The 18,390-nt window shown below is 37.9% G+C and overlaps 1 protein-coding gene across 1 annotated transcript in view; it reads right to left on the bottom strand.

Annotated features, from left to right (window-relative positions):
• CLINT1 (clathrin interactor 1) overlaps positions 1 to 18,390 on the bottom strand; it is a 41,951-nt gene that overhangs the window by 10,828 nt on the left and 12,733 nt on the right. Inside the window, exons 2-6 of the mRNA XM_026047483.1 lie at positions 8,273 to 8,377; positions 7,559 to 7,655; positions 5,949 to 6,057; positions 4,896 to 5,060; positions 3,510 to 3,684 (exon numbers count right to left, since the gene is read on the bottom strand). Coding sequence (XP_025903268.1) covers positions 3,510 to 3,684; positions 4,896 to 5,060; positions 5,949 to 6,057; positions 7,559 to 7,655; positions 8,273 to 8,377 — 651 coding nt within the window. The remainder of the gene's footprint in view (positions 1 to 3,509; positions 3,685 to 4,895; positions 5,061 to 5,948; positions 6,058 to 7,558; positions 7,656 to 8,272; positions 8,378 to 18,390) is intronic.

Raw genomic sequence — 18,390 nt, 5'->3', positions numbered from 1 at the left:
TCCTAGATTTCCTGAAGTTACTATTTCATCCTTCTACATGATCACGCAGTGCTACTAGTCATCTTCCACTAACACATACACAGTTACTCTTTGAATATAGAGTAACAGAAGCATCACCATTTCACAGGAAAACTTCTTGGACACTGCTGAATAATATTTGTTTAACCTGCTAAATTTTATGCTCTTCCATTTTAAGCCTTTTTGTCTCAAACAGGCACGAAGGTCCCTCCATCCCTCAACAGTCGTGCTGGAAATTGGGTAAGATTTCTATGTAACAGTGAAAACTGCTGTAGAGAAAGCTTAAMTACAGTGAAAATTATTTTGAAATAGCAATTCCCTTTTGGGCATACAAAAAACTTCTGTTTTCAACTGTATTTTAATAATGCATTAGAATACGAAACCTGCAAAATTTAAGAAAGGACGTCCCTTTGTCAGTGGGACTGTGACAGTAACTGCAATATACTCTGGAGGGTACCTTTGTTCTGTTAACAATAGGGGCCTTTTTGGAATAYGCTGTATGTGTCATTTATTGCATATTATCTACTCACCACCAGGGATGGCTCAATTCATTAACATAAGAGATGCCCAACGCCCGCCTTTGTTAAAAAAGAAAATGAAAGAAACAGGAGGAGCAGAGCTACTGGCCAACCTTGTGGCTACCAGAACTTAACGTGGACAGGAGGGCTCCAACATCACCATCTACCCTTATATTTCCAAGGCAACTGAAGCCTGACTTGTTAACAGGTTCCTGTTCCAATYTGGAATTTCTGTGCCTCAGTTTCCGCTGCTTATGCACCCAAATAGATGGAAGCCACTAACAACTTTGCTTGTGACATCCAGGTTTTAATGCAAGCCCCCCAGAGAAGACCAATTTGCACATTAGCACAGTGCCTAATCCCACATTCCTGAGGCTTTGGGGACAGAAGTCCTCTTTTAAAGTACCTAAGACCAGGACAATCACAACYAAGACTCAGCCCTCAAAACCCTGCTGCAATGTAGCTGGCTTCRCTAGGGAGCCTGCCTATTCCGTGTGTACCTCTGTGTTGAACRGGTGATTGACAGGCATCAAACTCTGATCAATGGAATTATTGCAATGGAACTGGTAGCAATTAATCTCACTAATGCAAGAATGGATATAAGTGACTAGTGATCTACAGCAAAACGYCTAAAAGCTTTTGAGAAAGGAAATTGAACGTATATGCCAGAATGTAGGACAAACATTACAATTCTCAATTTTCTCTGACAACCTGTACCACTTCAAAACTGTCTCGGGGGAATTTTTTTTAATATTTTTCTTTAATGGTCACATTAAAAGCAATGAAACATTATAGATTAATGTTCCTTCTAAGTATTTACTATGCCCAGAATAGTAAAATTGCAGTGCTTCAGAGTTACACAATGAATGGAAAAACTGAAGTTACAGATAGTATTGTACCAAATGTACTCCACAAGCTCTACAAAGAGTACATGGTTACAACTTCTATAAACCAAGTTATGGCTATGGGCTCTTCCTTTGCTTAGTATTTTTCTTTTTCTTTTTTTAAAAGCAATGCCCCTTAAAGCAACAGTTTGCTGCTGATTTGAAATCTAAAACAACCTGTTGCAAAGCTAATTCTCTACATGAAGGCTGCTTCAAAGCTGCAAGCACACACAGCTACTGGATCAGCCAAATAAGTTTTGCTTCTTTTTTATCCTGTTATCTGCATTAACTTGAATAGCGTAGAAACAAGGATTGACAAGAGTTAAAGATTTTTTATGCAAAAGTAACACTGCACAAGAACATCTGTGTATTTACAAGTAATTTAAAGGGTACAGTCCAACACTCAAGGCTAGAATGTGGCAGCCATTGGTTTATTTGTCTAAAAAGTACAAACCAACAAGTACTAGGGAAGAAAACCAGAGGCTTCCCCTCCCCACTGAGCATCATTTCCTGGTCTTCTCTAATTCCAAGGGGATATATTACTGAAAAAGGACTTCAATTCTTCACAGCAATACAAACATTTTTCTTCTATGAAGAAACGTAGATTAGGTTTCTACAGAGTTAATTGTGCGGACTGCAGTTTTGCTTCTGTTATAAAACAGACATGAGCTGGCTCATCACTTGAGTTATTGCAAGCATTTTTGGGGGGAGAAGGAAGAGCTACCACTTTCATAAATACAGACAGAAACCCAAAAGTTAGGCCAAGCTTTTCTGGTGTATGTATCAGAAAGAGACTGTCATCTGAACTGTCACCCCTTCTAAAAATGTGCAAATTGGATTTATCCCATTTTAACACTTCAAAACTTTTATTGGCTTTGCAGTGCAAAAGAAATAATGATAAATCTATCATTACAGATACACACAAGCAGATTTGCAAGCTCAGTGAGCATCACCATTCAGTCACTTTTCCTAGGCAGACATTACTGTAACACAAAATATCTTGGCATACTAACAGAATGCAAATAAAGTAGGAAGTGTTTTGGAGACATGGTACGTAACAGCACAAAGCAATGTACCATTGTTAAATTGGAATTGTTTACTTCTGATCCTTTCTCTTTGTAGTCTATTGATAGTAAGTTCTAAGAGGGAACCCTGATGTGTGCAGAGTACCAGATTTATGTTTTATTAATGGTCTAGCAAGGCCACACTGCTGCCTTCTCAGAAATGCTACTGTTAGAAAATCTTTTTTTGGGTGGTGGATGGGGAGAGTATGTGTACACATATATGCATATGTATATGCATCTATATAGGGAAGTTCTTTATATAAAGAAGTGTGGATATATTTGAAAATAGTATAGGAAGAAATATACTAATCAAATCTCAGTGAAAATTTGAATTTTAAGCTGCTTCTCAAAAGGAAATTTCAATATATTTGGGCTTTCTCTCTCCAGCAACTTCAGATTCTAAACATGGATTTGATCTCCAGATAATAAAATTCAATACACCTGTTGAAAGTGCACTTAAACATCTTTCTGCAGGCAAAGTAGTGCAAATTTTATTCCTTACTGAAAAAAATAGCCAGATGTGAAATATGACAGGTTTGTTCAGAGGTTCAATTCAAACTGATACCATTTGCTTCATATCGAAACAGGTGAGCTCAGCGAAGCAGCAGCACTACAAGCACTTGTGCCAATGCTCTGAAGCAGTTTTCTATCCCCTTCATTGGCACTCCAGCAGTTACAGTAACTGCAGCATGAAATGGGAGCCTCAAGTACCCTGGCACAAGACAGACCACTGAAATGCTGAGACCAGCACCAGCTTAGAAAATCCCAGCCAAATTCCCTGCTTTGCCAGCAGCCATCCAAGCAAGGAGCTGTCATGGAAGGCAGCCAACAGCAGTTAAGTCAGAGCGACATTATTCCCTAAGGCTGATAAAAAGCTGCATAAGAAGTCCAGAAAACAGATACGGACCCTAAAAATATTTTCATATATAGAAAGAGAAGGTCAGGGCAACTAGCAAAGAGCAGCGTCCAAGAGTTTTATGGCAATAGTTTTACAGAATAAATTCATGTTAAAATAGCTCTAGTACCTGCACCTTTCTGGAGAGTCTTCTCTATCTTTCCTTCGGAACTTGCTGATGGTGTCATCAATTCTGCTTCCGATTTTGTCGCTTAGCTCACCTAGTTTATCACTGAATGGAAAAGCAGTTTTTTTATCCCAGTCTTCATCCCATTTTGATTTGGGCTCAGGATCATATCTTTCACCTGCATAAGGTGGTGAGACAAGAAATAATGATAAGGTGGTGAGACAAGAAATAATGAAGATAGCGGCAAGAAAAAAAAAAGCCTGTAGTCTTTTTAGAAATCATCTCATTCTCCCCTTCCCTACAAATATAAACCTTACAGGTTTTCAAAGCAATCTGAAAGCTCCCACCATGAAGCCACACTATTACAGCAGGGCACAGCATGTAATGCCAATCATTAAGTGGCAGAAGAGTTTTGTTTATGACAACCACACAGCCCTAACGCAGTGCCCACTATAGTGCATCAGCACACCATTGGACACTGCTGGAGAAGCACGAGAGCCACAATCAGCTCCAGCTGTACGAACAACTTATCACAAATGCCACACGCCACTAACCGTCACTTAATGCATGATATGCCATTTTGGGGCAAGCTGTGCGCTAAGGGGTAAATCAAAGACTTGTACCCATCTTGACACTCACCAACATAAAGACATATCAAAATATTGAGACAAGCGTGAAACGCGTGGTAACAGCTTTGTTCTTTTCTGCACTTAGTAACTTTAAGTTTATGTTTAAAGAAGAGGGAGTCCCTGCTCCCACCTAAAGGGCTAGTAAGGAAGATCCCATGTTAAGTGCCAGTTCAGTGTCATATGAACTGCCAGTCTTATATTCAATGAGGAGGGAATAGATTTTTGACTGACTAAAGGAGTCACCAGACATGTTTTTCATTTTAAGCACTCATAACCGAGTCAGAAAAGTTCAGAAATTTATGATGTTAACTGGGACCTCCTCACTAGCAGGTGCAGTTAAAGACAAGCTTTAAGAAAAAGACATCTGCCATAGCAGCATGCATTTTGCAACAAGATTCTACACAAGTAAAGATGAAATAGCAAAGTTCTGGCTAAGCCGATGGATTAGAGTCGTTTTCTAATAAGATGTTTCTATTTAGCCTATCTGAAAGCTCACCCAGATATACTGAAGAACAACAAAAAACAAACAAAAAGCCAAACACTTCTTTAAAGAACTCGTTTAAAACATTTATATAGCTTAAGAAAGGACAAGATTAACAAGCACATAATATCAACCCTGGTAGCTAAAAACTAGTGAAGAAAAAAGCATCTAAAGGAGCATCCTAGGAATTCCTGAACAGTTATCTGTTTATTCCTACATATTTAGCCAATCTGAAAAGCAAAGGCTGTTAAGTCTTCACCAACATAGCTAAATACTCACTGTATCTGAACCCTCCAACACTGTCCGAAGAAACCCCAATGTATTTGTCTTTGTTCTTCTTTGCTTTCTTTCTCTCTTCCCGAAGACGATCATCATCTTGAGCAAATTCAACCATTTCTTTTACCTTCTGGCGTATATTTATACCCTGGTCTTTGCCATTTTCATCTGTGTAGATAAGGCAGGAGAGAGGGGATGGAAGAGGGGGGGGAAAGCGATGAAGAAAAGTCAGGGGCAGTAACAGAGGCAGCAACAACAACATTACAAACTGATTGAAAAGTAATTACAAACACAGCAGTCAAAAAAACCTTACAGCCCATTGCATTTGTTTAAAGGGGACCAGATATTTTGTTTCCACAGAAATTTTCATCCTTACATAAAGGAGACAGTTCTCACTGAACACTGTATTTAGAAACATCTAACAGCCGCTGAAGCACTGAGAATTAAAGGGACTGCAATAGAAGAGATATTCCCCACTTCAGTATTTTAACCCTTCAAATTATAGTGTCTTTCTCTTAGTCTTTTGGTTTCTGCAACTTTAATTGCTAGAATTCATCGTCACTGAAAAACTGAATTTTCTAAAAAAAAAGCTTTCAGTTGGGATGCACTACAAGCTAAATGTGCTGCTTTCCCAGCCTTTTTCACATTCAAAACACACACTGGCCTTGCTGCCTTTGCACTGTAAATATTATTTGGTGGGAGGAAAGAAACCCAGCTTCAAACAGATGTGTGTGTTTTGGAGCTCTAACCTTTTCTTCCCATATGATTAAAGCTATTCCTTTACGGACACCACAGGGGACCAGTCTCTAGTGCATATTTTAATATAAACCCGAACACTCATGTTGTGTTGGTTCTGTTGTTATTAGCCAGTCTTTTCTGCAAGTTCTTGTCTTCACTAATTAATACTCTAGGGTCCCACGTCTTGGATTCTGCACTCTTCACACAACTGGCAACAGTCACATTCTAATTAGACTGGGGAAGCTTCTAAGCTGGTTCAGGTGACTGACAACTCCAACTACTGTTTTAATTTGCTTATAAGATTTTTCTATTGCTCACCTACAAAGTGGTAATTTTCCAGGGATCGCAAATCATAAATGTGTTCTCTGGCACTTGTAACAACACGCTCTGATCCATTCCTTATGAGGTAAGCTAGGAGCAGCAAAGACTATAAAAATACAAAGCACCTTATGATTGCATGAACAAAAGCTCTCTTTTTTTTTCCTCAAGTGCAATAGAAAAGCAAATCTCCCCCCTCCCCACCGCCTGCCAAATTAGTAAATAAGGTTTTTCCCCTTTTAACTAAGTGTTTATTATATGGGTTACCTAGGAAGGAAAAAAAGGACACACAATATTCCCTCCCTCCTTTTTCCTTTATAGAAAATCAGAAATGCATTTGTTAAGTCATAATTTGATATTACCATATCACAAGCAGTTACCTTTGGCAACTACTGTTAAAAAATAGCTGTAGAAATTTACAGAAAGTTAACCCCGTAAAAAGAATTATTTCCTTTTGCCTTTTTTGTTCATAATTCTTCAGTACTCTTCTACTGAAAAACAACTCCTATGGAAATACATAAAACCTTCTGCAGGATGCAATGGATGTACTAAACTGCAAATCAAAACTTTTTTTTTAAGTCTTAAAAATTACAATTGAAGTACTCTAACCTTAGTAATTTCTCCAAAACTCACTCCTTTCCAAGTAGATACCCTGATCAGCTAAGAAATACCATTGTATCGCAACCTATTCAAACCTGATATGCAATTCCAAGCAGTCTTTATAACATTAAGTAGTATGTGCGATAACATTAAATATTAATTTGCATTGTACATCAGGGAAAACAATTACTATGAATACAAAACATCAAGCACCTGTGAAAAGCACAAACCTTGCCTTAGAATTAATTCTGTCTGGTTACAAACCCAGCATCAAGAAAAACAATACAACCTAGCCCATGTAATACACCAATTCTAAAAAATGAGGTTATATTTGCATTATTCAGTGAACACTTAACGCTACTGAAGTGCTGCATGATAATCTTAAGCAAAAAGTTTCTGTACCAAGCTAATTAGCCAAAGCCAAGAAAAATGCAAATGAATTTCAGTTCTTTTTTCCAAAGTGCAAGGAGGATATAAATTAAAAGCCTCATATGATATGAATGGACTGAATTTTCCTGACAGTAAAGAAGCCTGCTATTTTTAAGAGAATTATAAAGTATCAAAAAAATAGAAAAAACAAGATTAGTTTCCATCTTATTTCAGTTATTTGTAAATTCCTTAAAAACATATTCCTGATAGCACAATAATTTATCACATCTCTTTCTTCCGGCGCTGTAACAACTCCTTTGGGTAGGTTCAAAATGTGAACCTTATTCCAATACTTGAATATCAGCAAAATAATTGCTCTATTATGTTCATTAAATAGCATCTTAGAAAGATTCCTAAAATCAGAAATTGTTTCCCACATGCAGCTTTTGTAAGAAAATTTTGACTTCAATAAGGGAATTGAGCAGGTAGTCAAGAAAAATAACTCTAGACATTAGTGGAGTAAAGTGACATAGGATTATCTGAACAAGACACTACATCAAAATGTTTTACTAACATCAAGCAAACACCAAGTCCTTAGTGGACCAAAGTCTTCAAAACATCCAGTTCATATAAATACACACCTTATAAACTCTCCGCCAGTTTTTTTTATTGTCTTTCAACATTCTAGTCCAAAGCATGTTCATCAGTTCTGGAAACTGTTCGTACATAAACGTAGCCCTAAAGAATTAAACAAAAGGAATAAAGAATTTATATTCGCAGTGCTTTGCTGTAACAGCTTGTTAAGATTCATGGTTGACAGTAGATGGCAGGCTTGATCTATGTCCATTCAAGTTTGATAGAATTTAAGTGAAAAGCTATCAGCATTTCTTACTCATACAGACAAAACCCACATACCAGTGGTACAAAAAAGTAATTCCACAAACCTGGGGCAGTTAAACAACCTTCACTAGTTTATAAAGAATGTGTTTAGCACAAGCAGTCTAAATTACCAGAGCAACCAAGTACAACTTCCAAACCCATTTTAAACCAAGTGCAAAGAATTTGATCTGTTTTGCTCCCTTTAGATAGCTACAGGAAAAAGCAATATACAAATAAAGTCTCCAAAAAAGCCAGATACACTAGAAGCTTCTCATACTACTTATGTTAAAAAAGATTCCAAGATACTGACTACAGTTTTGCTTGACAGTTTTTAACAGTTATAGAATTACGTATAAAAATGTACAGCAGCTTTTCAGCATTCCCAGCCAGCATGCAGCCAAGTTATTTAGCAGCAAGTTCTGCATTCCTGTATGAGGTGCCCCTTTCTTTCACTGGCCAGTCAAATTATCACTTACTTGGCAATCTCTCCCATGAGTTGCCCTGAAGGTCCCCACGGATCATCATTGGTTGCTTCTCGAACCTTAGACTCGATTTCTGAATAATTCATAACCACATTGGTGCTGCAAAGGAAAAAAAATTAACAGACACAAAGATTAGCATCAAAACTGAGAAACACATGAAAACTTAATAATGACACTGGTGGGTACCTTAATGAGATACCTCTACAGGGTGGCAGAGAAAACATGTTTAGTGCAGAAGTTACCCTGAGGACATTATACTACACATTTAAGTTACCTTTAAGAAGGCGTTAGTATTTTATTAGTCTTCAAGAAAACAGATGAGAAACTAGGGATTTGAGTTGAATTAAGTCCCATTAAAAAAAAAAAAAAAAAAAAAACAGAACAAAAAACACTTTTGGTGAAATTAAAGCCAAAAGTGAACCACTAGATTCAAAGCTGGTAGCTTTCCTGATAAGATCCAGTTTGCTCGCAGGTCTGTTTGTTGAACAGCTATTTACAAGAAACTTAACTCAGCAACAGAAATAAGGAATTTCTTTTGAATCAGGAGTGCTGCAACAAAAAATGAAAAGTATCAGTACCAAACAGGTGTTTGCAAAATGATGCATTCAGATGAGATTCACTAGAAAGTTTGTTTCCCAGCTTGAACTTAATTAAGGGAAAACAGAAAAGGAAGAAAAGCTACAGAACTCTGTGCATGCTGATTAAAGCAATGCAAATTGGAGTTCAAGGACCTTCTACCAGAGTTCATAGAAAAACATAACTTGGAAAGAGAAAGCATGATTTTTCAGCATCAGATATTAAAAGAGTCAAAATGTGATTTTTTTTTCCACGAATCTCTCCTGAATTGTTAACATTCAACAAGAAGCCTAGCAGCCCTCTGTCTCACTAAAAACATCCAGAAGTATTTGATGACAAGATGTCTTTCCCTAAGAATCCAGGTGGGAGAGATGGCCCAGTGCATTTGTCTGCGTTTCCATTCATACACAGAACGTTAGAAAAACGGATCTTGACTTATGGAGCAACCTGTCATCACAAAAATGGATTTCGATTTCACATGTTTTGCACAGTGAAAGAGCTCACTGTTGTAAAGAAACATCAATAAACAGAAACACACTTGCCTGTTTTTCCTCTACATTCTTTGCAGTAAAGCATTTACAAATTACTAGTTTACACCTGTGCTATCAAAAGATACTTGATTTTTCTCAAGTACATCATACAACTGGTTTTAGGAGCTAAAACATCAACATTGTTGTAAAATGACTGTGGCCCATTTGTAAACCATCCTCTGAAGTCGAAGTGACCAAGATGTAAAGGAGATACCACAGTGAGAAGGGTTTCAGCACTTAAAATCCTCATCTGAATCTGAGAGGTCTAGAAATACTTCAAAACGCTTTATAGTTATCCTCCTTCAAAAAAAAAGAAGGAATTGGAAGAAAAGTTTTCAAATGATAGCTTTAATAGACATAAATACAATGAACACCTTGGAAAGGGACATATTAAACAGCAAAAACACAAGAAAGAGGTCCCCTTGAGTCTGAAAAGGAGCACAGATATGATTGCTGAAGTAGAGCAGAATTCCTGGACTTGCTCTTGGATTCTCAGCGGAGAATTTCTGCTGTCAGATTTGGAAGCATGATTTGCATGATTCCTAATCAACTTTGGGTACAAAGGGTGTAAGATACGTATCTAAAAAAGTTTAATCAGCAAGTTAACATAACCTATTTATAAAACAAAAGCACGAAGGAGCACAGCAGTAGGTATGAGCGACAGTAATTAAGGTTTCATGAATTTATTTACACTAAATGAACTTCCAACTTCTGTTTCTGACATTTTCTTTGCTATGAATACAGATATAAACTTGACTTCCCGTATGCAGGGAACTTGGAAAAAAAGCAAGGGGCTTCGGCAGCGCTGCAGCTTTCAGCACACTGGCTCCCTTGTCCAAAGGGAAGGGAAGCCAGCAAGCTAAATGGAAAGGCTCTGTTTGTTTTTATAACCACTCCCTAAGCTCTTGTTTGAAAGGAGGAGGGGGGGGGAGTAGATATAAAATGAAGCATTTCCTTCGTTTCTTAAGTAAAAACATTTAAGAATGGAAATTAAAAAAAAAAAGGTGCAAATTCACTGCAAAAATACCAACATTTAGTATGGAGGAACTCAAAGTGCATGGTTAAAACACCATGAGGGCTGAGAAAGGGAAATGCAAAGGAAACAAGGGAAATTAAGTAATGTGCCACTTACACTCCCCCGCTTCTCCCCCAAAAAGACACAGTTAAACCCCACTAAGTAGGAAAACATGTTGTATTTTTAAAACCATCCTGCAGTGAAGTTATTGTTCTCAACAGCTACGAGAAAGCTCTTTATAAAAGCCAAGAGGAGATCTAATGGCAGCAAGCTTTCCAAAACAAAGTATCTTTAAGCCGCATTTAATTCAGCAACAAATGTAAACTTCAAGAAAAAGAAAAACTTGTATAGTTTGGCACCATTCCAGGTCACTTAAAAATAGCCATTTCTAAAAAGGTGGAAATATAGTTTTATTCTTCCTTTCCCATGTTTTCTATGGCCCTCATTCCGTGCCCTACCCATGATTCCTGCGACCTTTGCAGCAAAAAAATAATTTACGTCCAGATGTGAAGGAAAAAGTGACTAGCTGGATTGCCAAGACTTCCTGTGATTGATATAAATTTAATATCCGAGGACACTTTCAGACACCAGGGGGGGCTCTCTGATTAGTTTATACTGGGCAGCTTCCAGGGAATCGTGCTGGATTTCATGCACTCGGTCGGCTTTGCAAACAAACAGCTATACAATAGTTAAGACTGGTGGAAGGGATTCTAGCAGTCAGTCTTTAAAAACAACTATTAATGAGACTAGTTTTGGGTTTATCCCAAATTGTGAACTTCCAACCCATAAAATGGAAATCTTTCAGCAAAGATCTGCAGGAACTGATGACAAAGAAGTCACAAATACACAAGTAGTGCATTTTGAAAGTTATGCCCCAAATAAAGGCACATACCCCCAAAATATATGGCTTCATATTAACATTAAGCTGTCACGTTCCCTTCTGTTTGAGATGCATTTAACAGTCTATTTAAAATCACAGACTATATGCCCACCACCACTTTAACCAATTTTCTTATTCCTGATTAATACTTTATAAAGTTATCTCTGTATTGTTTCAGTTATTCTATACATACTTTAAGCATTTAATATATTACATAAATTATGAGATCAATGTAACTACATTGCTTCAAGTAGCAGATTCCAACTGGAAGCCGGTTTCTTACACAGTTGTGCCTGGATTTGTTATCCCACATCAGTCACTGCTTGTTACACATTAGAAAAACCTGGATCTCTCGCTATTTTATCTCTGGAAGCAGGAATACTTTGGAACAGAACAGGGAAACACAAGGCTCTGAACACAGCCAGTAAGGACAGTGAAAAAAGCCCCAGGAATGGGGACAAACCCAGGTCTTGAAGTCACCACCAGAGAATCTATTTTCTCAGCTCATCTCCACCCTAAAGTTTTCCCCAGATCTCCAAATTAACTGCCAAACAGACAACAAAGCTGTCTCATAGCCATGACTTATATATAGCCTTAGCAAACCTGCTAAAGAGGGTGCAGAACAATTTTTTTGTGCTTATTAACTTGATTTGACATTCTGGGTAGCAGCTCAAATGCAACGCACAGCATTGGTAGAAGCAGACAGCCCGGTGCCCGTGGTTTTCACAAAGCAGCTTCATGTGGGTAGGTTCCTCTGGCTCATGGTCCCCAGCATCTCTTATATTATTCAGCTTTTTCCAGGGTCACTGCATTTTACTCTTTCACCACCCTGTCAATGCATTCAATGTGTGAAATCACAACGTGGAGCTCACAACATCACAACACAGGCTGGATTTCAGAAACATTGTTATTTTGAAGGTAGCATTGCTAAGATGAGTGCAACCAGGGAGCTGATACCTCAGAATTTTAGATCCCTGAACAAACTGAACAATGAGCATGAAATGCTCCAGGAGTAACAGAATCTTAAACCTGCTGAAAAGGTTAAATAGCATTCGCATAAAACTTGCGGTAAAAACAAGAGTTTTTGCTTTACTGCATTTCTCAAACAACATGTATGTTACTTTGCAGGCTCTGCTTCTACATAAACAATGATAGATGTATCCATGCTAAATCCTGGTAAATTACTACTACTAATTGATTTCTATATAGGTAAGAAATCTCATTGTTGTGAGAAAAAAGGTATTACATATTAAATGTAATGAAAGCGTAATAAATAAATACATCTATTCACTCAGAATGCAGCTTACTTTAATATTAAGGAATCAGAAAGCCTAACAGCTCTTAGCCAGTTTCTGCAGAAACTTAAAAGCCTTGAATATGCCCTGGGGCAAGAGTCAGACCACTCCATTAAAAGCACCATTAGGATTAGAGTTGCTATTGATGTGGGTGGTGTCACCGAGGACACAAGTAATATTCTGTACATTAGATCCACAGAAGATTTGTGAAATGCCACATCTAATCTTGGGAAAACCAAAATAAACAGAAGTCACAAAGAGGGTCCATTACAGCAGTTTCTTTAGGGTAATGATAAAGGTATTGGTTTGGACAGAGAAAGCCTAATTAGAAACACTTCTCAAAGCTCTGGGAAGCCGCCCACTGTGCTGAGAGACCGAGCAGCAGGAACAAGAAACCTGGTTACACAGTTAAATTTTTCAATGTATATTTCAAACCAATTACGATATCATGTATACATGGGACTTCTACACGCATAATATTATGCCTCTAACTATTACTCCAAGGACATCACTGGATTATGCACCTTCTGTTTTGCTTTTTTTTAATTTTACAACTGGGAACACTAAAATACCAGAAGCCGAGTTGAGAAACTTTCTACCTTTTACTACCATTAACAGTTTGCAACGAGAGATCATTCTGCAAATATCTGTTTAAAGACTAAAAGCAGAAGAAAAATACTCAAGCCTTGCCCACATGCATGCCTTTTATACATATATCTTGACTACTAATGCTCTTCAAATAGAAACCCACAGTAATTCTTTTCCAAACAAAAAACTTGTGCTCTGTCTCTTGGAGGGGAAGCAGTTTGGATGAACATGAGACAAAAGAGCTGTTACACTAACAGCACTAGTGTACTATGGAAATCCTGCAAGAAATAACTAAAAGCTAGAATATTTTTATTTCAAATGCCAAAGTAAATACAACAATTTTATCTGTTAAGTAATTCCTATGCATTTAGCGGCACTAACCTTTTAATAGGCACAGTCTCACGTACTAATATTCTGATCTCATTTTACCCATAATTTTGTTAGCAGTTTCTTTATATTTAAAAAGCCTTCTCTATCTCTTCCACAACCTCACAACAGAGCAAAAGCAAAAAATAATAATAAAAAAGGATCTTAAGGGTTGGTCCATAACAATGTCATCAACTCGGAGGGAAAAAGAAACCTCACTGGTCGACATAGCAAAGGAGGATATTACAGTAACAGTCTCCAAGGCCACATCCACAAACCTGAGTGAAGCGACACTTAAACATCTCTCATGTTTCAAGACTGAGTAATAGTTTGTTTTCCAAATCAAAATAGGACAATGAGTGATGATAGCTGAAAAATACATATAAGAAAGCCCTTAAGTTACTGCATAAGTTTGCTTTGAAAAATGGAATAAGGAAAACACACAACTGGCTCATTTAGTCATTCTGTATGCCTCCAGCTAAGCCTTGATAAGGTTTTTACAGCGAGTTACATGCAGAAAGTCAGGAGCACTTTGGCCACAAGGAGAGTTTGCTACCAGCCCAGCAGTAACTTCAGCGTAAGCTTTAAAAAAACGAGGGGTGACTTGGGCCAGGAGGCCGAGGCAAGGCCCTGCTCCTGCACCTAAAGCCTTCTCGTCAGCAGCTTCTTTCCTTCTAAGTGTCCGGTTGTCCTACAGCTGAGAAGCTGGCAGTCTCCTACCATAAGGCTAGAGAGCAGCACCTGGTTATGTAATTATGTGACACCTAGTGCTTGTTTTATGAATACCAGCCAAACAGAGGAGCAGCAACTGCTGGCATTTAAGATGAAGGTTTTGGAGAGGGGGGGAAAAAGTATCTTCATCTCTACCACTCACACCGAGTCACATATCTACACTACTATAAGTACCTAGATTAAAAGGTTCTCATACTGCAGAAAATAGATGGAAAGCTTTCTGAGTGCGTTAAAAGAAAGCTCTTCTAATATGATCTAGTCTTAAGCCTATGTTCAGAAGCTGGTTTCAATTACTGACAGCACACAGCTAAATAATACAAAAAATACCCAAGTCATTTGAGTACAGGATACATCTTTTCCACGAACAGAAAACTCAGTGTTTGTGAAACTGTTAATTAGTTTCTAGAAACTTTGATAAATAAAATATATCATTTATTACTTATCCATCTGGGCATGAAATATTTTTACCAGAGGATTTGAAGTGATAATCAGAAAAGAAGAAATTATCCAGATCCTTCCAAGCCACTAGGGGCCAGCACACCATGCGAGAAACATCTCGCCAAGGGCTGGATCACATCGGCTGCATTATTTCTGCTAGCATCATTTGCTGCAAACTTGCACAAGTTCAAGTTGATCACTGATCCATACTCTTGATTCCAGAAACCAAAGGGATCTAATATTTAAAATACAAACCCAATTCCAAAAGATCAATCTCAGCACTGGATTTTACTGGCCTGTTACAACTTTAGAGAATTAAACACACAGCCTGAGGCACGGAGAGAGGACAGGGAGAAAGACCCCATTTAACCACCCGTTTCCCAAATGGCATAATGGCAAAATCAGAGACGTACCCAATGTTACTGACCATTATACAGAGATACATCTCATCCAAAATACAGGGTTGCTCTTGCCCTCAGTTAACTCTGATGTTAGCTTTCAGCCAGCAACTGTTTGTCTTCACTAGGTGAAGACAAACTAAAAACATGCAACAAATTTAGCCCATTTCCATTTTGCTCCTGTCAGTACTGTCACTTTTGTTACAAAACACACAGCTTAGGCTTAGAGCCTTACAGCTGAAACATATGGATACCAAACATGCAGCCAGTAGCCCACACTGAGCTACAAAACAGATGGGTACCCATCTGCYGAACTACCTCAGGTTACACAGAGGTAACAGCTCAACATTAACTGAGACTTGACCACTTGAAACTACTAATTTTTCAAATCAGTGCTCAGAAGTATTATAAATAGAGCACCAGGTTATTTAGTACATAAATAGTTGGTATTAATATAGACCTATATGAGTTTCAAATAGAGTTTTCCTGACTAACAATACCATCTTCATTATGATACAATAGGATCCCAAATACTTGTGCAGTTTTTCCAAGTTAACAGTTCCATAATTCACGAGGCAGATGTGCAAGGCAAACTGCACAGAAAGAGATAAGCCAAGAAAAACATCCTGATGTCCACAAATGAATTACAGCTTGTGGGAGGAAGGAACTATAAAGCCATTTCCTGTGCTGTACAACTTTTAATCACAAAAGAGTACCAAGTAAACAAGATAACCCCAAATCCACCACGCAMAAACACGTTCAAAAAGGACCATGTCTTTAAGAATTAGACGGCAGTGTTACAGCACTCAGATCTGCTATTCAGAAGTCACCAATCACAGGTGAAGCCCTCCCTTTCATAGTCCTTCCCCATCAGAAATTACCCAACTGTGGTTTGCTATACTCTTAATATCCTTTCTTAATTGCTCTGCTATAGCTCAAGCAGTTTTTACAGATGTTGGGAACATGAGGTGACCAATTATGTGGTAGGTCTTAAGGATACTTGGGTTAAGGACACTTTTTCCATAGTTAATTAAGAGTGGTTCTGTCAATTACAGAATGCCTGCAGTACTGTAAATACTTTCATATTATTTAAAACCATATTCTGTGTTTTGGGCCAACAGATACATGGCTGCTTTAAATGGGTGAATATATTAACTATTGTAGGGCGCCCTCAAGAACAAGAAAAAAGTTTTAGATGAAAAATGTATACTGKAGTAGTAAAATCCTCCACTGACAGTATTAGTTTGGCAAAATCCTCAATGCGTTTGAAAAATTATTTCCACCACGTACTTTACATTTGCAGAAACAGCAGTATTATTGCCATTGTTTTTCAACACATACCTCAACTTCAGCTGAAATCAGAGTAGAGCCATAGCTAAATCATTCTTAGAACAACTCAGGGGCTGCTTAAGCACAAATAATTTCACAAGCAGATGTAAACAGCTGCCTTTCAGCAGCCCCTCTTTTCAGGGTAGGACTTGGATACTTTTGTGGAGCAGCACCTCTCTTCTCCAGTCAGAGAACCAAGACTTTAATACAAGGAGACAAAATTTGGAGAGGACCATAAATGTGAACATGCACCTGGCTTTTTAGATGGAAATCCCTGCTTCGTAGSCCTTAGTCCTTTAGATTTAATTGTTGTGAGTTAGAGACAGTATGTTTAAAAAATAGCATCTATATAACCAAAAAGTGGAACCACAGAACATGAATAACCTTTTGTAACTGCAGAACTAAAGATACCATATGCATTTTATAAAAGACAACTATGTTTAACACCTACTTGCTCATTTTTCATATTTTTCATCCTACAAACCAACCATTTATATAAAACATGAAGTTGCTGCATTTGTTCACAGAATTCAGCCAGTTCTCATACCCTCTTCAAGCCTGAGACATAATCACTATATATTTCCCAACTGCCACAGCCAATCAACCAGCTTTAGTCTACATTTTCTTGTGCCACAAACTTCAACAGGAACCTTCCCTGAAAAAATAAAGCTGTAGTCTTCCCCCAAAACAAAACTTGCATAAGCTTCTATTTGAAGAAAATAGCTAATGCTACTTCCTCTTTGTACACACAAAGATACCATTTTCAAGTCCACAACTCAAGTGTTTCAAGCATGTACAGAAACCTTCAGTGAAAAAGACTGTACTCGCAGACTGGAAGCTTTCAGGACTAGGGCAAAGATTTCCTTAATGGAAAGGCAGAGATACCTACAAGAACAGGAACCTACAAGATGCTTTCCTCTAGGATAAGAAATGAAAGGGCAAAAATAATTATTTTCAGGGGACATTCAAGCTGCAGTTACATTCAACACTTCTTTTTAAGGCAACACTAAACTTTCTGGTTGCATAAATCTTGGACTCAGCTGCATGCTCTAGACTGTYTTTGACCAAAATGAATTTGGGAATGATCTTGGGACAGATAAGGGGAAGAAAATTAGTAAAGCGAGTACTCCATCAACAGTGAGTTATCACTCTCCCAAGCATCCAGAACATCTTGCTACAGAGCTCATTACACATCCATTTTCCTCAAACTTTCAAGAAATCTTTACTCTTTGGAGTGTGAAAACGTCTGTGCACATACTGGCTTTAAATAACTTTGCACAGATGCAAAAAGTCCCTTGAAAAGCTCTCAATTCCCCAAACTCTGCACACCCGGCTCTATTTGTTCACTCATGTCACTGAAGTCCGTTCACTACAAAATTCCTACTAGGGTTTTCCAACACCACAAAGAGCGTATCATAGTTTTATTTTTAGGTTACAGTACCACAGCCAGCCAAATAAAAGTCTTGAAGATATACATGCTTGAACAATATTAGCTGAATAGTCAGATACATTACCCTGAAAAGCARGAAAAACCACCCAGTAATCACTTCACCCATGAACTGCACAAAACTATTAGGTGGTTTTGAACTGAATTCTAAGTAATTCAAACTTTCCTTACCTAAAGTATTAGGTTTGCTCTGAATATTCCTCAACAGACAGCATATTTGGTGTGGACAGAAGCAAGGAACACATAAGCATCAATGCAGAGCTTTGTATGGCCAAAACCCACCCTCCCAGCACTAAAGAGGCTGTGCATGATGATCCCGTCAGTATAGTCTGAGAACTACTAAAACWGCCTGAATTCCAAATTTGTTTCAAATTAAGCATTTTAAACATAAGCTRTTCCACTAGAGAAGGCTGTTTAAAGTTTAAAAGTTTAAGCAATGCATGTGCTAAAGCTTTTAACACGCTGACTTATTCAGTTCTACTACGCAATCACTCTGGTGCTAGCGTGTCAGGCACCCC

The sequence above is a fragment of the Nothoprocta perdicaria genome, unplaced genomic scaffold (assembly GCF_003342845.1).
Source record: "Nothoprocta perdicaria isolate Ctin4 unplaced genomic scaffold, notPer1 scaffold_5, whole genome shotgun sequence".
Taxonomy (NCBI): domain Eukaryota; kingdom Metazoa; phylum Chordata; class Aves; order Tinamiformes; family Tinamidae; genus Nothoprocta; species Nothoprocta perdicaria.
Note: the sequence above shows the minus strand (reverse complement) of the source record. Positions and strands in the feature narration are given on the sequence as shown.